Source organism: Sander lucioperca, chromosome 1, assembly GCF_008315115.2.
Source record: "Sander lucioperca isolate FBNREF2018 chromosome 1, SLUC_FBN_1.2, whole genome shotgun sequence".
Classification (NCBI taxonomy): Eukaryota; Metazoa; Chordata; class Actinopteri; order Perciformes; family Percidae; genus Sander; species Sander lucioperca.
The window spans coordinates 33,334,188-33,360,416 of NC_050173.1; the positions used below are offsets into that span (position 1 = coordinate 33,334,188).

Here is a 26,229-nt window from a genome sequence, read left to right on the forward strand (position 1 = left end):
AAGGTAAGACAATAACGTAAAAAGGTTGGAATTAAATTGTAATAGTATGTCCTCGTCCTAATTATTGAAGTGTGTACATTATAATACAATCTAAAAGTTTACAAATATTCAAAAGTCTCAAAAACATGCAAGGTTTGGGGGAGAATATTGACTATTTTCTGTCACAATAAATTCCACACGTATAAATGATCCATGTTGCTCTCCATGGTGCTGAAAAAGAAAAGACCAAACGAATTTACCAAAATGCTGGTGCACTTAAATAAAGCGTCTGATAGTGATAAGTAATAGGGGAAGACGTGTGATGTAACACCTTTCTAACCTCTAGAGGAGAGTCTGGTTCATCCAGGATGTTCTTCTCACTCTGTATCCGCTGCATCGTCCCTGTAGAACTGGGGTCCATTATCAGCACGTTCTGACTACCAGCTCTGCCGAACTTACAGTCACTCTTTCTGGAGTCAGTCGTCCTGCACACCTCGTAATTGTACACGTGTTGGAGAGTCCCTGTCCCCAAAGTGTCTGAGTAACGTGGTGGATAATATGGAATCACAGGGAGATTGGAGTGATACAGGATGCGAGACTGTCTCCATCTGTAGATTTTTACTGATATAATAACCACTAAACACGTGATGAAGAGGAAGGAAACTACAGCCAAAGCCAACACTAAGTAAAAAGTCAGGTTGTCATTGTACTCCTTGTCGTGTGTAAAGTCAGTGAACTCAGACAGCACTTCAGGGAAGCTGTCCGCCACCGCCACGTTAACAATGACTGTAGCTGAACGAGAGGGCTGCCCGTTGTCCTCCACTATAACAGTCAGTCTTTGTTTCACAGCATCTTTATCAGTGACTTGGCGGATAGTTCTTATTTCTCCATTCTGTAAGCCCACTTCAAACAGCGCCCTGTCTGTGGCTTTCTGCAGTTTATAGGAGAGCCAGGCATTCTGTCCAGAGTCCACATCAACAGCCACCACTTTAGTGACCAGATAGCCCACATCTGCCGAACGAGGCACCATTTCAGCCACCAGAGAGCCTCCAGTCTGGACTGGGTACAGAACCTGAGGAGGGTTGTCGTTCTGGTCCTGGATCAGTATTTTCACAGTCACATTGCTACTGAGTGGAGGAGAGCCTCCATCCTGCGCTTTGACGCGGAAGTGGAAGTCTTTGATCTGCTCGTAGTCAAAAGAGCGCACTGCATGGATGACTCCACTATCAGCACTAACGGACACATATGAGGAGACTGGCACTCCGTTAACAGAGGAGTCCTCCAGTATGTAAGAAACACGGGCATTCTGGTTCCAGTCAGCGTCTCTGGCTTTCATTGTGAATATAGAGAGACCTGGTGTGTTGTTTTCTACAATGTAGGCCTCATATGAGCTCCTCTCAAAGACAGGCGCGTTATCATTCACATCAGAGATCTGTAAGGTGAGAGTGACGCTGCTGGAGAGGGAGGGCACTCCCTCATCAGAGCAGCTCACAGTTATATTATACTCAGAGGCTCTCTCTCTGTCTAATTCACTGTATGTCACGATGCTGTAGAAATTAGTGGATGTAGGTGTAATTATAAATGGTATATTTTTATCAATTACACATCGGACCTTGCCGTTTTCTTCAGAATCAGGATCATTTACACTCATTGCAGCTACTACAGTGTTGGGACGAGAATCTTCTCCTATTGAATTTGATGATGAAATCATATTAATAATGGGACTATTGTCATTAATGTCACCTACATCAATAACCACTTTGCTTGAATCAGATAAACCACCTCGGTCAACTGCCTCTATATCAATCTCATACTTTTTGGCTTTTTCGTAATCAATAGGCCCATTTAATATAAGATGGCCGTCTTCAGTAACGAGGAATAATTTGGAAATGCTGCTCATGCTATTTCCAATTACGTAGCTAACCTCTCCATTCGAGCCTTTGTCTACATCGGAGGCACTCAGTTTTGTAATTAGTGTTCCTGTGATGGCGTTTTCTTTTACATTTGCTTTGTAAATGTTTTGTGTAAAAACAGGAGCGTTATCATTAGCGTCTAATACAGTAATATGAATCTGCATAGTCCCAGACCTCTGCGGTTCTCCTCCATCTATAGCCGTTAACAGTAATGATGCAAACTCCTGTTTCTCTCTATCCAGAGGTTTCTGTAAAATCATTTCGACCTTTTTACCGCCATCAGACTGACTATGCAATTTAAGCATAAAATGATCACTGGGCTTCAGTGTATAGCTCTGAAGACCATTCCGTGCTATATCAGGATCTATTGCTCTCTCTAGCATGAACTTAGAGCCGATGACCGCTGACTCGCTTATTTCAAACCTTCTCTCCTCCTTTTCGAATACGGGAGCATTGTCATTAATATCTGTGATTTCGACAGTAATCGGGAATATTTCTATTGGGTTTTCTAAGGCAATTTGGAAATGCAAAGCGCAAGGCGTTGTCTGACCACAGAGAGCTTCGCGGTCTATTTTCTCCTTGATAATGAGGAGCCCTTTTTCCTTGTTAAGCTGGATGTATTCTGCACTGTCTCCTGTGTGGATGCGAGCTTTACCCGCTTGTATTCGTTTAACATCTAAACCTAGATCCTGAGCTATGTTACCGACCAAGGAGCCTTTGGCCATTTCCTCGGGAATTGAGTAGCTGACCTGGCCGAGAACTGAACTGAGACACAGGACCGAGAAAAACAACAGTACTTGCCGGCTCATTGTTCTAACAGGCTCATCCGTCGAATCAAACTAACGTGTTCTCCTCTCTTTTGCATTCAGCTACCCCAAATTTAAAAAAAATAATAATCCAGAAGGATCTGTTTGATCAACGATTGAAGATGATATTATTCCAACTTGATATTCCGTGCATGGTGGTTCATCTACCGTCGACTGTACGTTATGCTTCGGAGTCCTTCTCGCTTGTGAGAGGACAGGGGATGTCCTAGTATATAAATATAAATTTAAACGCTAAGGCGCTGGTCAACAGCGGCCCACTGAGTTCACAAGACGAAATTACACGAGTTAAAGAAAAACATGTTGCCTGTTACCTCTATGGCTGCTGTATAAACCGGCACTCAACAAATACTATTTGTACGGTTTTATTGACAAATTGATGCTAAACAGTACAGTATTGACCCCGAATGAATAACAAACATTATTGGTCCAATATAAAGGAAATCATCTGCAGTGTGAACAAAGAAGAAAAGGTTTTAGGTAAAGGATGAATGCAAAGCGAGAGAAAAACAAGACATACTGTTATTTTGCTGTCCAAGGTACTGAAACGTTATGTCCTGTAAACGACATCACTGAAAGGTAAAAATAAATTAAAGTATAGTTATCAGAATTGTAACATTCTAACCTCTAGAGGAGAGTCTGGTTCATCCAGGATGTTCTTTTCACTCTGTATCCGCTGCATCGTCCCTGTAGAACTGGGGTCCATTATCAGCACGTTCTGACTACCAGCTCTGCCGAACTTACAGTCACTCTTTCTGGAGTCAGTCGTCCTGCACACCTCGTAATTGTACACGTGTTGGAGAGTCCCTGTCCCCAAAGTGTCTGAGTAACGTGGTGGATAATATGGAATCACAGGGAGATTGGAGTGATACAGGATGCGAGACTGTCTCCATCTGTAGATTTTCACTGATATAATAACCACTAAACACGTGATGAAGAGGAAGGAAACTACAGCCAAAGCCAACACTAAGTAAAAAGTCAGGTTGTCATTGTACTCCTTGTCGTGTGTAAAGTCAGTGAACTCAGACAGCACTTCCGGGAAGCTGTCCGCCACCGCCACGTTAACAATGACTGTAGCTGAACGAGAGGGCTGCCCGTTGTCCTCCACTATAACAGTCAGTCTTTGTTTCACAGCATCTTTATCAGTGACTTGGCGGATAGTTCTTATTTCTCCATTCTGTAAGCCCACTTCAAACAGCGCCCTGTCTGTGGCTTTCTGCAGTTTATAGGAGAGCCAGGCATTCTGTCCAGAGTCCACATCAACAGCCACCACTTTAGTGACCAGATAGCCCACATCTGCTGAACGAGGCACCATTTCAGCCACCAGAGAGCCACCAGTCTGGACTGGGTACAGAACCTGGGGAGGGTTGTCGTTCTGGTCCTGGATCAGTATTTTCACAGTCACATTGCTACTGAGTGGAGGAGAACCTCCATCCTGCGCTTTGACGCGGAAGTGGAAGTCTTTGATCTGCTCGTAGTCAAAAGAGCGCACTGCATGGATGACTCCACTATCAGCACTAACGGACACATATGAGGAGACTGGCACTCCGTTAACAGAGGAGTCCTCCAGTATGTAAGAAACACGGGCATTCTGGTTCCAGTCAGCGTCTCTGGCTTTCACTGTGAATATAGAGAGACCTGGTGTGTTGTTTTCTACAATGTAGGCCTCATATGAGCTCCTCTCAAAGACAGGCGCGTTATCATTCACATCAGAGATCTGTAAGGTGAGAGTGACGCTGCTGGAGAGGGAGGGAACTCCCTCATCAGAGCAGCTCACAGTTATATTATACTCCGAGGCTCTCTCTCGGTCTAATTCACCGTCTGTCACTAAACTATAGAAATTATTTGATGTCGATTTCAAAACGAAAGGAATATTGTCATTTATAAAACACTGAACTTTACCATTTTCACCTGAGTCTGGGTCTTGGATGTTAATCATTGTAACGACTGTGTTAGGATTTGCACTCTCTGATATGATAGCTGATTTAGACATTATTTTAATCGTTGGTTCATTGTCATTTATATCAACGACATCGACAATCACTTTACAAGAATCCGTTAGCCCCCCGTTATCTCTTGCGCGTACATTTATCTGAAAAGTTCGTTTCTTTTCATAATCCAAATGTCCAGTTAACCTAACCTCACCACTGTCCTCATTTACATCAAACATATGTCTGACGTCATCTAAAGTGTTTGTGATTGAATATGTTATTTTACCATTTAATCCGTGATCAGCATCTGACGCAGTGACAGTGGTCACGATCGTGCCTTTTGCAGCATTTTCAGCTACAGTGCCTTTGTATATCGGTTGTGTAAAAACAGGTGCATTGTCATTGGCATCTAACACTGTGATGAGAATCTGCATTGTTCCTGACATCTGTGGCTCTCCTCCATCTAAAGCCGTCAACGCTAAAGAAATGAACTCATTTTTCTCTCTGTCCAGAGGTTTTTGTAAGACCATCTCAACATTTTTTGTTCCATCGGCTTGGTTGTGCAGTTTAAGTAAAAAATTATCACTTGGCTTAAGTACGTAACTTTGGAGACTGTTTATACCTACATCCAAATCAACTGCTCTTTCTAAATCAAATTTGGCCCCAACAACTGCAGACTCGCTAATTATGAATTTAATTTCGCTTTTTTCAAAGGTTGGTGCATTGTCGTTAATATCTGTAATTTCAACCGTTACGCTGTAAAATTCCATAGGATTCTCTAACACAATCTGAAAATGCACAGCACACGGAGTCGTATCACCGCACAACGCCTCTCTGTCTATTCTCTCTTTAATAAGGAGGACTCCTCTTTCGCTGTTCAGCTCGATGTATTCTCTGCTATCACCAGAATAAACACGAGCGTTACCCAACCTCAGCCGTTTAACGTCTAAACCTAAATCCTGAGCTATATTACCAACCAAAGAGCCTTGCGCCATTTCCTCTGAAATAGAGTAACTGACTTGGCCGAAGACTGAACTAAAAGAGAGGATCGAAATGAACACCAGTACTTGCCGTTTCATTGTTTGAAATTATCTCGGCAAACAGAAACAGCAGTCTTGTAAAATCCGTCAGAAAGATGGACAAGCATTCAAGTAAAATATGAATCAAAACAATCCTCAAATTCCAAGCGAATGAATGATAGTTGTGCCTCGTTGTGTACATCGGCTCCTCTACCGAAGACAATGCGATCTGCGAGTGCTCGTTCTCTCTAATACATCGAAATGAAGAGGCGGTACTGCTGTAAATATACTACGACTGCAACAGACTAGGCAACAGCGGCCCATTCAGTTCAGAAAGCAAAACTGCAGAACATGTGTTGTGACAGGGGAGAGCTAGAAAAGCTGAGAGAATAACGTACACAAGTTGGAATTAAATTGTAATAGTATATATATTCCTAGTTAATAAAATGTCTTCATTATAATACAATTTAAATGTTTAGAAAACATGCAAAATATGGGGGAGAACATAGACCATTTCTGTCCTACTCAATAACACAAGTATAAACGCTCCATGTTGCTCTCCATGGTGCTGAAAAAGAAAAGACCAAACGAATTCACCAAAATGCTGTTGCATTTTAATAAAGTGTTTGGTAATAACAATGATAAGGAGGGCGTGTGATGTAACACCTTTCTAACCTCTAGAGGAGAGTCTGGTTCATCCAGGATGTTCTTTTCACTCTGTATCCGCTGCATCGTCCCTGTAGAACTGGGGTCCATTATCAGCACGTTCTGACTACCAGCTCTGCCGAACTTATGGTCACTCTTTCTGGAGTCAGTCGTCCTGCACACCTCGTAATTGTACACGTGTTGGAGAGTCCCTGTCCCCAAAGTGTCTGAGTAACGTGGTGGATAATATGGAATCACAGGGAGATTGGAGTGATACAGGATGCGAGACTGTCTCCATCTGTAGATTTTCACTGATATAATAACCACTAAACACGTGATGAAGAGGAAGGAAACTACAGCCAAAGCCAACACTAAGTAAAAAGTCAGGTTGTCATTGTACTCCTTGTCGTGTGTAAAGTCAGTGAACTCAGACAGCACTTCAGGGAAGCTGTCCGCCACCGCCACGTTAACAATGACTGTAGCTGAACGAGAGGGCTGCCCGTTGTCCTCCACTATAACAGTCAGTCTTTGTTTCACAGCATCTTTATCAGTGACTTGGCGGATAGTTCTTATTTCTCCATTCTGTAAGCCCACTTCAAACAGCGCCCTGTCTGTGGCTTTCTGCAGTTTATAGGAGAGCCAGGCATTCTGTCCAGAGTCCACATCAACAGCCACCACTTTAGTGACCAGATAGCCCACATCTGCTGAACGAGGCACCATTTCAGCCACCAGAGAGCCTCCAGTCTGGACTGGGTACAGAACCTGAGGAGGGTTGTCGTTCTGGTCCTGGATCAGTATTTTCACAGTCACATTGCTACTGAGTGGAGGAGAACCTCCATCCTGCGCTTTGACGCGGAAGTGGAAGTCTTTGATCTGCTCGTAGTCAAAAGAGCGCACTGCATGGATGACTCCACTATCAGCACTAACGGACACATATGAGGAGACTGGCACTCCGTTAACAGAGGAGTCCTCCAGTATGTAAGAAACACGGGCATTCTGGTTCCAGTCAGCGTCTCTGGCTTTCACTGTGAATATAGAGAGGCCTGGTGTGTTGTTTTCTACAATGTAGGCCTCATATGAGCTCCTCTCAAAGACAGGCGCGTTATCATTCACATCAGAGATCTGTAAGGTGAGAGTGACGCTGCTGGAGAGGGAGGGCACTCCCTCATCAGAGCAGGTCACAGTTATGTTGTATTGGGAGGCGAACTCTCTATCCAAAGCTACCTCCGTAAGTAAACTATAAAATCCATTCATTGTGTTTTGTATTTTAAATGGAATGCCATCATTAATATTACACTTCACCTCTCCATTCCTCTCAAAGTCAGGGTCATTTACTCTTAGCATAGCAATTACAGTATTCTCAGGAGAGTCTTCTGAAATGGTGTCTGATTTAGAGAGTATTTTCAACTGAGGACAGTTGTCATTGACATCAGTGATATCAATTAGTATCTTACTGGAATCAGAGAGTCCTCCGTTGTCTATAGCCTCGATATCAATTTGGAAAAGCTTCGTTTTTTCATAATCTATTTCACCAATCAAGATAACCTCTCCTTTTTTTCTATCGATCTGAAATTGCTCGGATAATCGACGCTTGCTATTTGAAATAGCGTAGGTTATTTCTCCATTAGAGCCTCCATCTTTGTCAGATGCACTGACAGTTATAACATTGGTTCCCCTCGGGGAATTCTCGATTAATGTTGACTTGTATACTGACTTAGTGAAAACCGGTGCATTGTCATTTGCATCCAACACGTTCACAGTTATCTGCATTGTACCTGACATACGCGGCTGTCCGCCATCTAGAGCAGTTAATAATAATGATATCTGATCCTGGTATTCTCGATCTAGAGGCTTCTGTAGAACCATTTCTACCTTTTTGCTCCCATCCGCTTGATTTTCTAATTTCAATTCAAAGTTGTTTGTTGGATTAAGCGAATAGCCTTGGAGATCATTAACACCAATGTCAGCATCGATGGCTCTCTCCAGCACAAATTTAGACCCAATAACGGCAGACTCGCTGATTTCAAAACGTTTTTCGCTCGATGCAAAACTAGGGGGATTATCGTTTAGGTCTGTGATTTCTATTGTTATGCGAAACAATTCCATCGGATTTTCCAAAATCATCTGTAAATGTAAAGCACAGGGCGTCGTTTCTCCACACAGCGTTTCTCTGTCTATTCTCTCTTTGATAAGGAGGACACCGCTGTCTCTGTTAAGATCGATATATTCCGCACTGTCTCCTGAATGAATACGAGCTTTACCCGATTTGAGCCTTTTCAAATCCAAACCTAAATCCTGAGCTACATTACAGACTAATGACCCTTTCTCCATTTCCTCGGGAATGGAGTAGCTGACTTGCCCGAAGACCGAGGTGAGAGAGAGAACCACGATTAACAACAGTACTTGCCGTCTCATTGTTTTATCGTTGTATTCCAGTGTCGTTTTTAAAAAACTGTAATCCATAAAAATACTGTTCAAATTTCCGATCGTATCTCAAGAAATTGAGCTACTAAAACTAACAGCTTTCCGTGTGCGTGAGCAGTTTTCCATTTAAACGAGGACAGGCGGGTAGAGCATGTTTTATTGTCTACAATGTCACAGTCTAAGGGGGAGGTTAGACTTGCCAGCCCTATCGAAGACTGCCACACTCTGGCCAATAGCGGCCCTATCTGTTCAATATACCAAACAGCAAGAGTTGGTAAGGGTGATGAGAGATGCGTTTTAGTATGGAAAAACAAACCAAAACGTCATGATTATGATTAATAAAATGATAAGCAGTAGTAGTAAAAAGTATTTGGCTAGTCTCAGTAAGATGTTGGTTTAGGTCTAGGAAATGAGTGTTTAAATACAGATTTACCCAAATATATGTCGAAAGTAAAACAATTAGTAATCGTATCATCTAATAGTTTATGTAATAGATGAAAATGTCCTTATTGGTTGAAAGTCCAAAAAAAGAAAACATCAAACTACGAAAAGCAAAAACAACTTTTACCGCCTGCTCTGTGCCACATAACAAGTAAAACAGGTTATATATGAGGGAACAGCAAAAGGTAAAAGGCACGTAATAGATAGACAATGATGTCATCATTTCAAACGTTTAAGTGTTTAATGTAAGCATGGCAGTCTAACCTCTAGAGGAGAGTCTGGTTCATCCAGGATGTTCTTTTCACTCTGTATCCGCTGCATCGTCCCTGTAGAACTGGGGTCCATTATCAGCACGTTCTGACTACCAGCTCTGCCGAACTTACAGTCACTCTTTCTGGAGTCAGTCGTCCTGCACACCTCGTAATTGTACACGTGTTGGAGAGTCCCTGTCCCCAAAGTGTCTGAGTAACGTGGTGGATAATATGGAATCACAGGGAGATTGGAGTGATACAGGATGCGAGACTGTCTCCACCTGTAGATTTTCACTGATATAATAACCACTAAACACGTGATGAAGAGGAAGGAAACTACAGCCAAAGCCAACACTAAGTAAAAAGTCAGGTTGTCATTGTACTCCTTGTCGTGTGTAAAGTCAGTGAACTCAGACAGCACTTCAGGGAAGCTGTCCGCCACCGCCACGTTAACAATGACTGTAGCTGAACGAGAGGGCTGCCCGTTGTCCTCCACTATAACAGTCAGTCTTTGTTTCACAGCATCTTTATCAGTGACTTGGCGTATAGTTCTTATTTCTCCATTCTGTAAGCCCACTTCAAACAGCGCCCTGTCTGTGGCTTTCTGTAGTTTATAGGAGAGCCAGGCATTCTGTCCAGAGTCCACATCAACAGCCACCACTTTAGTGACCAGATAGCCCACATCTGCTGAACGAGGCACCATTTCAGCCACCAGAGAGCCTCCAGTCTGGACTGGGTACAGAACCTGAGGAGGGTTGTCGTTCTGGTCCTGGATCAGTATTTTCACAGTCACATTGCTACTGAGTGGAGGAGAACCTCCATCCTGCGCTTTGACGCGGAAGTGGAAGTCTTTGATCTGCTCGTAGTCAAAAGAGCGCACTGCATGGATGACTCCACTATCAGCACTAACGGACACATATGAGGAGACTGGCACTCCGTTAACAGAGGAGTCCTCCAGTATGTAAGAAACACGGGCATTCTGGTTCCAGTCAGCGTCTCTGGCTTTCACTGTGAATATAGAGAGACCTGGTGTGTTGTTTTCTACAATGTAGGCCTCATATGAGCTCCTCTCAAAGACAGGCGCGTTATCATTCACATCAGAGATCTGTAAGGTGAGAGTGACGCTGCTGGAGAGGGAGGGCACTCCCTCATCAGAGCAGGTCACAGTTATATTATATTCAGAGGCTGTCTCTCTGTCTAAATCACTGTCTGTCACTAAACTATAGAAATTATTTGATGTACATTTAATTTCAAATGGGATATTTTCATTTATCATACAGTTGACTTTCCCATTGGTTTCGGAATCAGGGTCATTTACACTCATTAAAGCTATTACTGTTTTGTGTGCTGAATCCTCTGGTACTGAGCCTGACGCTGATATCATATTTACAATAGGGCTATTATCATTCACGTCAATTACATCAATTATTATCTTACTTGAATCCGAGAGTCCGCCTTGATCAATTGCCTCTATATCGATGTGATACATTTTTTCTTTTTCATAGTCTACTGGGCCATCTAGTATCACATCTCCCTCACCATTAATGTGAAATAACTTCGAAACAGTATCAATGCTATTCCCGATGACGTAGATCACCTCTCCATTTGAGCCTTTGTCTGCATCGGAAGCACTGACTTTAGTTACAAGGGTCCCTATTACGGAGTTTTCTGTAATGCTTGCTTTGTAAACTGGTTTACTAAAAACAGGGGCATTGTCGTTTGCATCCAGTACGGTAACATGAATTTCCATTGTTCCAGTCATCTGTGGTTCTCCTCCGTCCTCCGCTGTCAAGACTAAAGAAATGTGTTCTTGTTTCTCTCGGTCCAGCGGCTTTTGTAAAATCATTTCTACTTTTTTGCTCCCATCAGATTGAGTATGGAGTTTAAGCACAAAATTGTCACTCGGCTTGAGAGTGTATCTCTGAAGACCATTTAGTCCGATATCATGGTCAATCGCTTTCTCTAGCATGAATTTAGAGCCGATGACCGCTGACTCGCTTATTTCAAACCTTCTCTCCTCCTTTTGGAATACCGGGGAATTGTCATTTATATCGGTAATTTCTACAGTAACTGGAAATAATTCCAGTGGGTTCTCTAAGGTAATTTGAAAATGCAAAGCGCAAGGCGTTGTCTGTCTGCAGAGTGCTTCGCGGTCTATTTTCTCTTTAATAAGGAATGATCCCCTTTCTCTGTTCAGCTCGATATACTGAACACTGTCTCCTGTATAAATACGAGCGTTGCCTGATTTAAGACGTTTGATATCTAAACCTAAATCTTGTGCTATGTTACCGACCAAAGAGCCTTTTGCCATTTCCTCCGGAATTGAGTAGCTGACGTGCCCGAATACAGAGCTGAGACAGAAGATGAAGATTAACAACAGTACTTGCCGTTTCATTGTTCTGTCCGAGATACGTCGCACCACTGCTCACTGCTACCGTGTTTAATTCCGTTTTAAGAGTGAGATTCCGTTATGTAAATAACGAATTGAAGAGAAAATGTTTTTATTCCCAAGATTCCAAAAATAAAATTCCAGTTTAAGATTTCCGTGGATAGGGTCTGATCTCCGAAGTGTGCTTTCCACGTTTGTGACTGTGCCTCAGTTATATGCCAGGACGATGACTAGGAGAATATGTTACAAAGCAATTCACAACTGCAACATATTGGGCAACAGCGGCCCGATGAGTTAACATTGTGCAAGTACATAAGAAAAACGGCAAGAATGCCATGCAAATACAAAATACTATATAAAATACACATAGCCTGCCCAACTTGCCAGAATAAAAAATTTAAAATGTAATTAAATTAAATTTAATCAAATGAAATAAGAAGTAGAATACTGGAAAGACGAGTCTACTACAGACAGGGAGGAAACATGTAGATAGAGGGAGAATACAACGGGAAACAATGTGAAATGTGTGTCATTGTCGCTTTCCAAGGTGCTGAAATTTTGCCTAACTGACGCATTCTAAGAAACTCATCAGTCTCATGTTGTGTAACAACACTTGACATAGAAATTAGCCCAATGTGACTAACCTCTAGAGGAGAGTCTGGTTCATCCAGGATGTTCTTTTCACTCTGTATCCGCTGCATCGTCCCTGTAGAACTGGGGTCCATTATCAGCACGTTCTGACTACCAGCTCTGCCGAACTTACAGTCACTCTTTCTGGAGTCAGTCGTCCTGCACACCTCGTAATTGTACACGTGTTGGAGAGTCCCTGTCCCCAAAGTGTCTGAGTAACGTGGTGGATAATATGGAATCACAGGGAGATTGGAGTGATACAGGATGCGAGACTGTCTCCATCTGTAGATTTTCACTGATATAATAACCACTAAACACGTGATGAAGAGGAAGGAAACTACAGCCAAAGCCAACACTAAGTAAAAAGTCAGGTTGTCATTGTACTCCTTGTCGTGTGTAAAGTCAGTGAACTCAGACAGCACTTCAGGGAAGCTGTCCGCCACCGCCACGTTAACAATGACTGTAGCTGAACGAGAGGGCTGCCCGTTGTCCTCCACTATAACAGTCAGTCTTTGTTTCACAGCATCTTTATCAGTGACTTGGCGGATAGTTCTTATTTCTCCATTCTGTAAGCCCACTTCAAACAGCGCCCTGTCTGTGGCTTTCTGCAGTTTATAGGAGAGCCAGGCATTCTGTCCGGAGTCCACATCAACAGCCACCACTTTAGTGACCAGATAGCCCACATCTGCTGAACGAGGCACCATTTCAGCCACCAGAGAGCCACCAGTCTGGACTGGGTACAGAACCTGAGGAGGGTTGTCGTTCTGGTCCTGGATCAGTATTTTCACAGTCACATTGCTACTGAGTGGAGGAGAGCCTCCATCCTGCGCTTTGACGCGGAAGTGGAAGTCTTTGATCTGCTCGTAGTCAAAAGAGCGCACTGCATGGATGACTCCACTATCAGCACTAACGGACACATATGAGGAGACTGGCACTCCGTTAACAGAGGAGTCCTCCAGTATGTAAGAAACACGGGCATTCTGGTTCCAGTCAGCGTCTCTGGCTTTCACTGTGAATATAGAGAGACCTGGTGTGTTGTTTTCTACAATGTAGGCCTCATATGAGCTCCTCTCAAAGACAGGCGCGTTATCATTCACATCAGAGATCTGTAAGGTGAGAGTGACGCTGCTGGAGAGGGAGGGCACTCCCTCATCAGAGCAGGTCACAGTTATATTATATTCAGAGGCTGTCTCTCTGTCTAAATCACTGTCTGTCACTAAACTATAGAAATTATTTGATGTACATTTAATTTCAAATGGGATATTTTCATTTATCATACAGTTGACTTTCCCATTGGTTTCGGAATCAGGGTCATTTACACTCATTAAAGCTATTACTGTTTTGTGTGCTGAATCCTCTGGTACTGAGCCTGACGCTGATATCATATTTACAATAGGGCTATTATCATTCACGTCAATTACATCAATTATTATCTTACTTGAATCCGAGAGTCCGCCTTGATCAATTGCCTCTATATCGATGTGATACATTTTTTCTTTTTCATAGTCTACTGGGCCATCTAGTATCACATCTCCCTCACCATTAATGTGAAATAACTTCGAAACAGTATCAATGCTATTCCCGATGACGTAGATCACCTCTCCATTTGAGCCTTTGTCTGCATCGGAAGCACTGACTTTAGTTACAAGGGTCCCTATTACGGAGTTTTCTGTAATGCTTGCTTTGTAAACTGGTTTACTAAAAACAGGGGCATTGTCGTTTGCATCCAGTACGGTAACATGAATTTCCATTGTTCCAGTCATCTGTGGTTCTCCTCCGTCCTCCGCTGTCAAGACTAAAGAAATGTGTTCTTGTTTCTCTCGGTCCAGCGGCTTTTGTAAAATCATTTCTACTTTTTTGCTCCCATCAGATTGAGTATGGAGTTTAAGCACAAAATTGTCACTCGGCTTGAGAGTGTATCTCTGAAGACCATTTAGTCCGATATCATGGTCAATCGCTTTCTCTAGCATGAATTTAGAGCCGATGACCGCTGACTCGCTTATTTCAAACCTTCTCTCCTCCTTTTGGAATACCGGGGAATTGTCATTTATATCGGTAATTTCTACAGTAACTGGAAATAATTCCAGTGGGTTCTCTAAGGTAATTTGAAAATGCAAAGCGCAAGGCGTTGTCTGTCTGCAGAGTGCTTCGCGGTCTATTTTCTCTTTAATAAGGAATGATCCCCTTTCTCTGTTCAGCTCGATATACTGAACACTGTCTCCTGTATAAATACGAGCGTTGCCTGATTTAAGACGTTTGATATCTAAACCTAAATCTTGTGCTATGTTACCGACCAAAGAGCCTTTTGCCATTTCCTCCGGAATTGAGTAGCTGACGTGCCCGAATACAGAGCTGAGACAGAAGATGAAGATTAACAACAGTACTTGCCGTTTCATTGTTCTGTCCGAGATACGTCGCACCACTGCTCACTGCTACCGTGTTTAATTCCGTTTTAAGAGTGAGATTCCGTTATGTAAATAACGAATTGAAGAGAAAATGTTTTTATTCCCAAGATTCCAAAAATAAAATTCCAGTTTAAGATTTCCGTGGATAGGGTCTGATCTCCGAAGTGTGCTTTCCACGTTTGTGACTGTGCCTCAGTTATATGCCAGGACGATGACTAGGAGAATATGTTACAAAGCAATTCACAACTGCAACATATTGGGCAACAGCGGCCCGATGAGTTAACATTGTGCAAGTACATAAGAAAAACGGCAAGAATGCCATGCAAATACAAAATACTATATAAAATACACATAGCCTGCCCAACTTGCCAGAATAAAAAATTTAAAATGTAATTAAATTAAATTTAATCAAATGAAATAAGAAGTAGAATACTGGAAAGACGAGTCTACTACAGACAGGGAGGAAACATGTAGATAGAGGGAGAATACAACGGGAAACAATGTGAAATGTGTGTCATTGTCGCTTTCCAAGGTGCTGAAATTTTGCCTAACTGACGCATTCTAAGAAACTCATCAGTCTCATGTTGTGTAACAACACTTGACATAGAAATTAGCCCAATGTGACTAACCTCTAGAGGAGAGTCTGGTTCATCCAGGATGTTCTTTTCACTCTGTATCCGCTGCATCGTCCCTGTAGAACTGGGGTCCATTATCAGCACGTTCTGACTACCAGCTCTGCCGAACTTACAGTCACTCTTTCTGGAGTCAGTCGTCCTGCACACCTCGTAATTGTACACGTGTTGGAGAGTCCCTGTCCCCAAAGTGTCTGAGTAACGTGGTGGATAATATGGAATCACAGGGAGATTGGAGTGATACAGGATGCGAGACTGTCTCCATCTGTAGATTTTCACTGATATAATAACCACTAAACACGTGATGAAGAGGAAGGAAACTACAGCCAAAGCCAACACTAAGTAAAAAGTCAGGTTGTCATTGTACTCCTTGTCGTGTGTAAAGTCAGTGAACTCAGACAGCACTTCAGGGAAGCTGTCCGCCACCGCCACGTTAACAATGACTGTAGCTGAACGAGAGGGCTGCCCGTTGTCCTCCACTATAACAGTCAGTCTTTGTTTCACAGCATCTTTATCAGTGACTTGGCGGATAGTTCTTATTTCTCCATTCTGTAAGCCCACTTCAAACAGCGCCCTGTCTGTGGCTTTCTGCAGTTTATAGGAGAGCCAGGCATTCTGTCCGGAGTCCACATCAACAGCCACCACTTTAGTGACCAGATAGCCCACATCTGCTGAACGAGGCACCATTTCAGCCACCAGAGAGCCACCAGTCTGGACTGGGTACAGAACCTGAGGAGGGTTGTCGTTCTGGTCCTGGATCAGTATTTTCACAGTCACATTGCTACTGAGTGGAGGAGAGCCTCCATCCTGCGCTTTGACGCGGAAGTGGAAGTCTTTGATCTGCTCGTAGTCAAAAGAGCGCACTGCATGGATGACTCCACTATCAGCACTAACGGACACATATGAGGAGACTGGCACTCCGTTAACAGAGGAGTCCTCCAGTATGTAAGAAACACGGGCATTATGGTTCCAGTCAGCGTCTCTGGCTTTCACTGTGAATACAGATAGACCTGGTGTGTTGTTTTCTACAATGTAGGCCTCATATGAGCTCCTCTCAAAGACAGGCGCGTTATCATTCACATCAGAGATCTGTAAGGTGAGAGTGACGCTGCTGGAGAGGGAGGGAACTCCCTCATCAGAGCAGGTAATAGTTATATTGTATTGAGAAGCGATCTCTCTGTCTAAATTGACTTCTGTAACTAAAGTATAAAATCCATTTAATGTAGTTTGTATTTTGAAGGGAATGCTACTGTCTATATTACACTCTACCTGTCCACTAGTCTCTGAATCTGGATCATTCACACTTAACATAGCTATAACAGTGTTTGGAGGTGAATCCTCTAATATGGAGTCTGATTTAGAAACAATATTTATGTGAGGATTATTGTCATTTATATCAATAACATCAACTATTACTTTAGTGGAATCAGAGAGTCCCCCGCTGTCTACAACTTCAATATCGAGTTGATACATTTTCGCCTTTTCATAATCTATTTCACCGATTAGGATAATATCACCAGTTTTCGAATTAATCTTAAACAGTTCAGATAAAAGACGTTTGCTGGTAGATATCAGATATGATACTTCTCCGTTAGAGCCGATGTCTTTATCAGATGCACTTACAGTCGTTACGCTGGTGCCTTTGGGAGAATGTTCTAGTATTTTTGCTCTATACAGCGGTTTAGCGAATGTAGGTGCGTTGTCATTCACATCTAATACATTGACAAATATTTGCATTGTCCCTGACATCTGCGGCTCCCCTCCGTCTACAGCAGTTAACAACAGTGAGATGTGTTCTTGTTTTTCTCGATCTAGAGGCTTCTGTAGAACCATCTCTACCTTTTTACTTCCGTCTGCCTGATTTTCTAGTTTTAATATAAAGTTATCAGTGGGACTAAGTGAGTATCGCTGTAATCCATTCATCCCAATGTCAGAATCAATAGCTTTCTCTAATACAAATTTCGATCCTATCACAGCGGACTCGCTGATTTCAAAGCGTTTTTCTGCATTAGTAAAACTGGGGCTATTATCGTTTAGGTCGGTGATCTCCACTGTTACACGAAACAGTTCCATTGGGTTTTCCAGAATTAACTGGAAATGTAAAGCACAAGGCGTCGTCTCTCCACATAAAGCCTCTCTGTCTATCCTCTCTTGGATAAGGAGGACTCCCCTTTCTTTATTCAGCCCGATGTATTCTACGCTGCCTCCTGTATAGACACGAGCTTTGCCTGATTTCAGCCTTTTAAGATCTAAACCTAAATCATGCGCTATGTTACCAACGACAGAGCCTTTCGCCATTTCTTCGGGAATAGAATAGCTGACCTGCCCGAGCACGTCGCTAAGACATAGCACCGAGAGAAACAACAGTACTTGCCGTCTCATTGTTCTGTCTGAGGTCGTTTCCTGCACCATTAAAACAAAAGCATCCCCAATGCAGTCAATGCGAAAGTAGATAACAAAAAATGTCCACACTTAAACTATACGAATGAACACAAGATATCCAGTTCAATAATTCCTTACAGGGCTCCTCATGAGCGCGGACTGTATATTCTGTCTTTCTCCGATGATATCCACCGTATGTACACGAAGGGGCAGGACACACACAGAAAAAAATAACATCTAGTTAAATAGCAACGCGCTTGCCAACAGCGACCCTTTGAGTTGAAAATACAAATTACAACAAGTGATATAAAAGACAACTACTGCAAAGTTTTCTGGCAATAAAGCGAAACTAAAAACTAGAAAAAGCTGGCCAGTTATTTGACATATCCTACTGATATTTACAAACATATATAGTTTGATACTATTGTGCCTAAGTGATTTAGTAACATTTGAATTGTGCAATTACAAAAACAGTGTTTTTGAATCATAGTGTATATGAATAAAAGGTATGAAGACAGGACGGAACATAAAAAACACAACACATGGGTACATGCACTGTCATCACCAGCGTTAAGTGTCGCTGTCCATTGTGCTGAATGTGAACACTGACGCATCAACCTGAACTCCTCAGGCATTTATATATGCTGTTCGCTGGACTACAACTGCAGCCAACTTCCTTATGAAATGAATGCACCAATAGCATGACTTTGATTTGTATAAAAATTAAACATTGTGTTTGTTACAGTTTTCTAACCTCTAGAGGAGAGTCTGGTTCATCCAGGATGTTCTTTTCACTCTGTATCCGCGGCATCGTCCCTGTAGAACTGGGGTCCATTATCAGCACGTTCTGACTACCAGCTCTGCCGAACTTACAGTCACTCTTTCTGGAGTCAGTCGTCCTGCACACCTCGTAATTGTACACGTGTTGGAGAGTCCCTGTCCCCAAAGTGTCTGAGTAACGTGGTGGATAATATGGAATCACAGGGAGATTGGAGTGATACAGGATGCGAGACTGTCTCCATCTGTAGATTTTCACTGATATAATAACCACTAAACACGTGATGAAGAGGAAGGAAACTACAGCCAAAGCCAACACTAAGTAAAAAGTCAGATTGTCATTGTACTCCTTGTCGTGTGTAAAGTCAGTGAACTCAGACAGCACTTCCGGGAAGCTGTCCGCCACCGCCACGTTAACAATGACTGTAGCTGAACGAGAGGGCTGCCCGCTGTCCTCCACTGTAACAGTCAGTCTTTGTTTCACAGCATCTTTATCAGTGACTTGGCGGATAGTTCTTATTTCTCCATTCTGTAAGCCCACTTCAAACAGCGCCCTGTCTGTGGCTTTCTGCAGTTTATAGGAGAGCCAGGCATTCTGTCCAGAGTCCACATCAACAGCCACCACTTTAGTGACCAGATAGCCCACATCTGCTGAACGAGGCACCATTTCAGCCACCAGAGAGCCTCCAGTCTGGACTGGGTACAGAACCTGAGGAGGGTTGTCGTTCTGGTCCTGGATCAGTATTTTCACAGTCACATTGCTACTGAGTGGAGGAGAGCCTCCATCCTGCGCTTTGACGCGGAAGTGGAAGTCTTTGATCTGCTCGTAGTCAAAAGAGCGCACTGCATGGATGACTCCACTATCAGCACTAACGGACACATATGAGGAGACTGGCACTCCGTTAACAGAGGAGTCCTCCAGTATGTAAGAAACACGGGCATTCTGGTTCCAGTCAGCGTCTCTGGCTTTCACTGTGAATATAGAGAGACCTGGTGTGTTGTTTTCTACAATGTAGGCCTCATATGAGCTCCTCTCAAAGACAGGCGCGTTATCATTCACATCAGAGATCTGTAAGGTGAGAGTGACGCTGCTGGAGAGGGAGGGCACTCCCTCATCAGAGCAGGTCACAGTTATATTATACTCCGAGGCTTTCTCCCTGTCTAATTCATTGTCGGTTACTAGGCTGAAGATTTTTTTCGACGTTGTTTTCATCAGAAATGGCATGTTTTCTTCGATATTGCATACAACTTTACCATTTTCTCCAGAGTCAGGATCTTGCACATTAAATATAGTTACAACCATTCCTGGCCGAGAATTTTCTGATATTGAATTCGTTTTAGACATGACATTAATAGACGGGTGATTATCGTTCGTATCTGTCACCTCAACAATAACCTTACACGAATCTGTTAGTCCTCCATCATCACTAGCTTGTACGTGTATTTCATAGTGCTGTGCCTTTTCATAATCCAGCGTTCCAGTTAAAACTACCACACCATTTTCTTCGTCGATTTGAAACATAACAGGGACATCATCCAACGTGTTTGTTATTGAATATGATACTTTTCCATATGACCCTTGATCTGCATCTACAGCACTAACGGTACTCAAAATTGTGTCCTTCGTAGCAGTCTCCATTATAGTAACCTTATATACTTCCTGTGTAAATACTGGGGCATTGTCATTAGCGTCTAGCACGGAAATTTCTACTCGCATTGTTCCTGACAGCTGAGGATCACCACCATCAACAGCTGTAAGAGTTAAAAAGAGGTGATCTTGTGCCTCTCTGTCTAGATGTTTTTGCAAAACCATCTCCACCTTTTTACTCCCATCTTGCTGATTTTGGAATTTTAGATGAAAGTTGTCTTTAGGTTTTAGCGAATAACCCTGCAATCCGTTCACACCGACATCTAGATCCATTGCTCTTTCCAGCACAAATTTTGCTCCAATCACAGCCGACTCACTAATCCTAAATTTCATCTCATCCTTTTTGAAGCTGGGTGCATTATCATTAATGTCATTAATTTCGACTGTAACTGTAAAGAATTCAATCGGGTCTTCCAGCATAATTTGAAGATGTAAAGCGCATGGTGTTGTCTGTCCACAGAGCGCCTCCCTGTCGATCCTCTCTTTCACAAGCAGGGCTCCTCTGTCTTTATTCAGCTCGATGTATTCTGCATTGTCCTCTGTATATATGCGAGCTTTACCCGACTTCAATCTTTTCACGTCTAGCCCTAAATCCTGCGCTATGTTACCAACTAGAGAGCCCTTTGACATTTCCTCAGGAATGGAGTAGGTAACCTGCCCAAATACTGAGTTTAGCATAAAAATCGAAATGAACAACAGTACTTGCCGTCTCATTGTTCTGTCCGACATTTTAGAGTCGACAAATACTGTAGATGTAAAAATATATTCCAAAGCGTTAAGGTCCCTCTATTACAAAGTGTTCCAGAGGAATATTGATTATCTTCGTGTTTCTTGACTCCAAAATAAATGAATCGCAGCGCGGAAATCTCCCGGTTTCTGCGACGAAGCCTGTGTGCAGTATGGTTGTCTCTTTCTCTGTTTAATGTAACAAATGATGGGGATAGGCTCTACATTGGTCAACAGCGGCACTGAGAGTCCAAACACTTGCACTGCAGAATGCAGTAGGAGGTTCAATATGAATACATAAATACAACGTTTAGTGATTACAAAATTAATCAAGCAACGCCTCACTTTTGGAAAAAAAACTATATATATAAAAAAAGAAAAAAAAAAAAAAAAATATATATATATATATATATATATATATATATATATTATATATATATATATATATATATATATATTTTACACCTATATACATATAACTGCTCAATTTATAGATATTATGTTGAAAAATATATTGGGAGTTCAGTTTTTGCAGTTGTTATGGTACTTTCTTCGATTAAGAATGTAATAGAACAAAGAATAAATTCGTGTTGTAGAGGTGATCAGAAACAGTTAAATCCTAAACTGTAATCTCCTAAATAAATGCTAAATTAATATTAACTTAAATTCGCCTATACTTGCCATTTGCAAAGCAGGTGGAGCATAAGATCATTCGTCACCATTTATGCACACCCATGGAAATATTACTCTTTTTTTCATTTGATCGATATCCACCTATGGTACCTGTAATTTAAACTGAAACTCTTTAATTACTAACTGACTATTTTCTATTTACTCTCCATATATGTGAACTGTAATGAAATTGGCTTAATATTCTACATTCTAAACTATTTTGTTTATTTCCCACAGCTCTGTCCAGTCTGAAAAGCAGATATTTGGAAGTTTGAGCAGGAACTCAGATGGAGCTACTTATTCTGCTTCACTAAGACATATGTAGATACAGAAGGACAGCTGGACTGTCATCGGAGCAGATCACCACAAGAAAACTATGAATCTATTGCCGTGGGTTTGTCATTGCTGATGACAAATAGGTGCTCAACAAGAGGTGGATAATGCAGACAACATGCAAAGCAAGGATGGGAGTGGCAATGTGTTATCAGCTATTCAATTCACCAAACAAGTACAGACAGTTCATTATCATGCTAGCACGTGTTTCTGGTCTTAAAAAGAAGTACAGCAGAGCTCATTGTACACAATTTCAGTAACACCCTTAGACGTTCAGTGAATCTACTAATATCTGGGCTGGTTAACTTTAACACTCCCTTGTCAATGTTTTTCACATTATCTAACAGTATGCTGTTTTGATAATTTACCTAACAAAATATTGAGAAGCGGTCAAAGAAGACAAATCAAGTATACAGACAACGGAAATATGAAATAGTAAAGTAGGGAACAACCACACTGATTGCTTTGACATCACTGACTGGGCAGTCATTTTGACTATTGTAGAATGCCACATCAGTTGACAGATTATTCTTATCTACATCTTTAACAACAAAACAGAGTGTTTCCTATATGCCATCGGATCTAAAAATATACAAATTTACAATACTGTAAATAAACACTAACAATGTGCATTCACATTTGTGGTGGAACAATCTTCTGGAAAGGGACATTGTAAATATATATTTTGGAGTAATTGGGCATAATGCTTTGACTGTTAACACTGGTGTGTCTTGTGCAGTTTCCCTCTCTGTACAATGCTGTCCATGACACTGGTGCTGAATGCACAATAATATAAACCAGTAGGCATGACAAGCTGTTTTAATGACAAATCATGTGAGAATGTTGCAGTGATAAAGGCAACAGAAAGATTGCATTGTTGCAAATAAGTATGATACTTATTAAACAGGAAAGGTATTTTCAGAATAATAAACACAAGTCATGTTTGCCCTCATAAAAATATGCTGTTAAAATATACAAGGGTGGAAATAGGTGATAAAGAAGTGCACAATAAAAAGTTTATAAGATGTAGAATAGTAAACATTGTGTCACTTTTGGCAATCCCAGCATTCTTAAACACAGCAGTTAAAGTGGTTTGAGTGCAAAGCAACTACAAAGTGTCTTAACATAGCACTTTCAGCTCTTAATCAATAGATGCACTCTATTGCAGAGCTATAAAAGCTAATGGCAAACTAGCTGCAGAAAATGTCAGGATTCAAATCCTAAACTAACTTTCAAATTGTTGCCTTGAAATCCATAAAATCCATTCAATGTTGGGCTTCTGTACATGTTGCTGAATTTTGCACTAAAGACAACAATGTACAGGTTTTAATAAAACAATTGAAACATGAAGTAGACTGTATTAAAGGTCACATTATAAAAGATATTGAGGACGCAAAATTGAAGGGATTAAGAACTGGATAAAGAAGAAAGCATAGGTGCATTCTATTATGATTTTGACTTTACCAAGAGTTCCAAGTTTAGTGAGCAACATAATGGATTGAAAGAAAAAAAGTGCTACCATTAAAGCTGTAATAGAAAACTTTGTGTAATTCCATGAGTCTAACCTCTAGAGGGGAGTCTGGTTCATCCAGGATGTTCTTTTCACTCTGTATCCGCTGCATCGTCCCTGTAGAACTGGGGTCCATTATCAGCACGTTCTGACTACCAGCTCTGCCGAACTTACAGTCACTCTTTCTGGAGTCAGTCGTCCTGCACACCTCGTAATTGTACACGTGTTGGAGAGTCCCTGTCCCCAAAGTGTCTGAGTAACGTGGTGGATAATATGGAATCACAGGGAGATTGGAGTGATACAGGATGCGAGACTGTCTCCATCTGTAGATTTTCACTGATATAATAACCACCAAACACGTGATGAAGAGGAAGGAAACTACAGCCAAAGCCAACACTAAGTAAAAAGTCAGGTTGTCATTGTACTCCTTGTCGTGTGTAAAGTCAGTGAACTCAGACAGCACTTCAGGGAAGCTGTCCGCCACCGCCACGTTAACAATGACTGTAGCTGAACGAGAGGGCTGCCCGTTGTCCTCCACTATAACAGTCAGTCTTTGTTTCACAGCATCTTTATCAGTGACTTGGCGGATAGTTCTTATTTCTCCATTCTGTAAGCCCACTTCAAACAGCGCCCTGTCTGTGGCTTTCTGCAGTTTATAGGAGAGCCAGGCATTCTGTCCAGAGTCCACATCAACAGCCACCACTTTAGTGACCAGATAGCCCACATCTGCTGAACGAGGCACCATTTCAGCCACCAGAGAGCCTCCAGTCTGGACTGGGTACAGAACCTGAGGAGGGTTGTCGTTCTGGTCCTGGATCAGTATTTTAACAGTCACATTGTTACTGAGTGGAGGAGAGCCTCCATCCTGCGCTTTGACGCGGAAGTGGAAGTCTTTGATCTGCTCGTAGTCAAAAGAGCGCACTGCATGGATGACTCCACTATCAGCACTAACGGACACATATGAGGAGACTGGCACTCCGTTAACTGAGGAGTCCTCCAGTATGTAAGAAACACGGGCATTCTGGTTCCAGTCAGCGTCTCTGGCTTTCACTGTGAATACAGATAGACCTGGTGTGTTGTTTTCTACAATGTAGGCCTCATATGAGCTCCTCTCAAAGACAGGCGCGTTATCATTCACATCAGAGATCTGTAAGGTGAGAGTGACGCTGCTGGAGAGGGAGGGTACTCCCTCATCAGAGCAGGTAATAGTTATATTGTATTGAGAAGCGATCTCTCTGTCTAAATTGACTTCTGTAACTAAAGTATAAAATCCATTTAATGTAGTTTGTATTTTGAAGGGAATGCTACTGTCTATATTACACTCTACCTGTCCACTAGTCTCTGAATCTGGATCATTCACACTTAACATAGCTATAACAGTGTTTGGAGGTGAATCCTCTAATATGGACTCTGATTTAGAAACAATATTTATGTGAGGATTATTGTCATTTATATCAATAACATCAACTATTACTTTAGTGGAATCAGAGAGTCCCCCGCTGTCTACAACTTCAATATCCATTTCATACATTTTCGCCTTTTCATAATCTATTTCACCGATTAGGAAAATGTCTCCGGTTGTCGAATTAATCTTAAAAAGTTCAGATAAAAGACGTTCGCTGGTGGATATCAGATATGATACTTCTCCGTTAGAGCCGATGTCTTTATCAGATGCACTTACAGTCGTTACGCTGGTGCCTTTGGGAGAATGTTCTAGTATTTTTGCTCTATACAGCGGTTTAGCGAATGTAGGTGCGTTGTCATTCGCATCTAATACATTGACAAATATCTGCATTGTCCCTGACATCTGCGGCTCCCCTCCGTCTACAGCAGTTAACAACAGTGAGATGTGTTCTTGCTTTTCTCGATCTAGAGGCTTCTGTAGAACCATCTCTACCTTTTTACTTCCGCCTGCCTGATTTCCAGGTTTTAATACAAAGTTATTAGTGGGACTAAGTGAATATCGCTGTAATCCATTCATCCCAATGTCAGAATCAATAGCTTTCTCTAATACAAATTTCGATCCTATCACAGCGGACTCGCTGATTTCAAAGCGTTTTTCTGCATTAGTAAAACTGGGGCTATTATCGTTTATGTCGGTGATCTCCACTGTTACACGAAACAGTTCCATTGGGTTTTCCAGAATTAACTGGAAATGTAAAGCACAAGGCGTCGTCTCTCCACATAAAGCCTCTCTGTCTATCCTCTCTTGGATAAGGAGGACTCCCCTTTCTTTATTCAGCCCGATGTATTCTACGCTGCCTCCTGTATAGACACGAGCTTTGCCTGATTTCAGCCTTTTAAGATCTAAACCTAAATCATGCGCTATGTTACCAACGACAGAGCCTTTCGCCATTTCTTCGGGAATAGAATAGCTGACCTGCCCGAGCACGTCGCTAAGACATAGCACCGAGAGAAACAACAGTACTTGCCGTCTCATTGTTCTGTCTGAGGTCGTTTCCTGCACCATTAAAACAAAAGCATCCCCAATGCAGTCAATGCGAAAGTAGATAACAAAAAACGTCCACACTTCAACTATACGAATGAACACAAGATATCCAGTTCAATAATTCCTTACAGGGCTCCTCATGAGCGCGGACTGTATATTCTGTCTTTCTCCGATGATATCCACCGTATGTACACGAAGGGGCAGGACACACACAGAAAAAAATAACATCTAGTTAAATAGCAACGCGCT

At 42.0% G+C, this 26,229-nt stretch overlaps 8 protein-coding genes across 34 annotated transcripts in view; all 8 read right to left on the reverse strand.

Moving 5' to 3' along the window:
• LOC116052436 (protocadherin gamma-C5-like) overlaps positions 1-26,229 on the reverse strand; it is a 246,238-nt gene that overhangs the window by 58,862 nt on the left and 161,147 nt on the right. The window lies entirely within an intron of this gene.
• On the reverse strand, positions 236-3,123 carry LOC116052451 (protocadherin beta-16-like). The gene has a single exon (XM_031303190.2). The coding sequence runs from the start codon at positions 2,699-2,701 to the stop codon at positions 236-238; it is 2,466 nt and encodes an 821-aa protein (XP_031159050.1). The 5' UTR covers positions 2,702-3,123.
• Positions 3,203-6,060, reverse strand: LOC116052465 (protocadherin beta-16-like). Its single transcript, XM_036002948.1, has one exon. It carries the CDS (start codon positions 5,724-5,726, stop codon positions 3,321-3,323), a length of 2,406 nt encoding a protein of 801 aa, XP_035858841.1. The 5' UTR covers positions 5,727-6,060; the 3' UTR covers positions 3,203-3,320.
• LOC116052441 (protocadherin beta-16-like) lies at positions 6,177-9,227 on the reverse strand. Its single transcript, XM_031303182.2, has one exon. The coding sequence runs from the start codon at positions 8,772-8,774 to the stop codon at positions 6,192-6,194; it is 2,583 nt and encodes an 860-aa protein (XP_031159042.1). The 5' UTR covers positions 8,775-9,227; the 3' UTR covers positions 6,177-6,191.
• On the reverse strand, positions 9,402-15,198 carry LOC116052442 (protocadherin beta-16-like). The gene is made up of 2 exons (XM_031303184.2): positions 12,461-15,198; positions 9,402-9,440 (listed from the first exon to the last, which is right to left on the reverse strand). Exons 1-2 carry the CDS (start codon positions 14,840-14,842, stop codon positions 9,417-9,419), a joined length of 2,406 nt encoding a protein of 801 aa, XP_031159044.2. The 5' UTR covers positions 14,843-15,198; the 3' UTR covers positions 9,402-9,416.
• Positions 15,286-18,074, reverse strand: LOC116052440 (protocadherin beta-16-like). The gene has a single exon (XM_031303181.2). It carries the CDS (start codon positions 17,893-17,895, stop codon positions 15,301-15,303), a length of 2,595 nt encoding a protein of 864 aa, XP_031159041.1. The 5' UTR covers positions 17,896-18,074; the 3' UTR covers positions 15,286-15,300.
• On the reverse strand, positions 18,439-21,329 carry LOC116052463 (protocadherin beta-16-like). The gene has a single exon (XM_031303202.2). It carries the CDS (start codon positions 21,017-21,019, stop codon positions 18,605-18,607), a length of 2,415 nt encoding a protein of 804 aa, XP_031159062.1. The 5' UTR covers positions 21,020-21,329; the 3' UTR covers positions 18,439-18,604.
• On the reverse strand, positions 22,597-26,182 carry LOC116052445 (protocadherin beta-16-like). Its single transcript, XM_031303186.2, has one exon. It carries the CDS (start codon positions 25,999-26,001, stop codon positions 23,500-23,502), a length of 2,502 nt encoding a protein of 833 aa, XP_031159046.1. The 5' UTR covers positions 26,002-26,182; the 3' UTR covers positions 22,597-23,499.

Coding starts and splice junctions, on each gene's coding strand:
- LOC116052441 (XM_031303182.2), bottom strand. CDS start 8,774: ATGGATTACAGTTTTTTAAAAACGACACTGGAATACAACGATAAAACA.
- LOC116052451 (XM_031303190.2), bottom strand. CDS start 2,701: ATGAGCCGGCAAGTACTGTTGTTTTTCTCGGTCCTGTGTCTCAGTTCA.
- LOC116052463 (XM_031303202.2), bottom strand. CDS start 21,019: ATGTCGGACAGAACAATGAGACGGCAAGTACTGTTGTTCATTTCGATT.
- LOC116052445 (XM_031303186.2), bottom strand. CDS start 26,001: ATGGTGCAGGAAACGACCTCAGACAGAACAATGAGACGGCAAGTACTG.
- LOC116052440 (XM_031303181.2), bottom strand. CDS start 17,895: ATGGTGCAGGAAACGACCTCAGACAGAACAATGAGACGGCAAGTACTG.
- LOC116052442 (XM_031303184.2), bottom strand. CDS start 14,842: ATGAAACGGCAAGTACTGTTGTTAATCTTCATCTTCTGTCTCAGCTCT. Junction 9,441..12,460: donor AACCAGACTCTCCTCTAGAG/GTTAGTCACATT, acceptor TCTCCTCTAGAG/GTTAGACTGCCATGCTTACA.
- LOC116052465 (XM_036002948.1), bottom strand. CDS start 5,726: ATGAAACGGCAAGTACTGGTGTTCATTTCGATCCTCTCTTTTAGTTCA.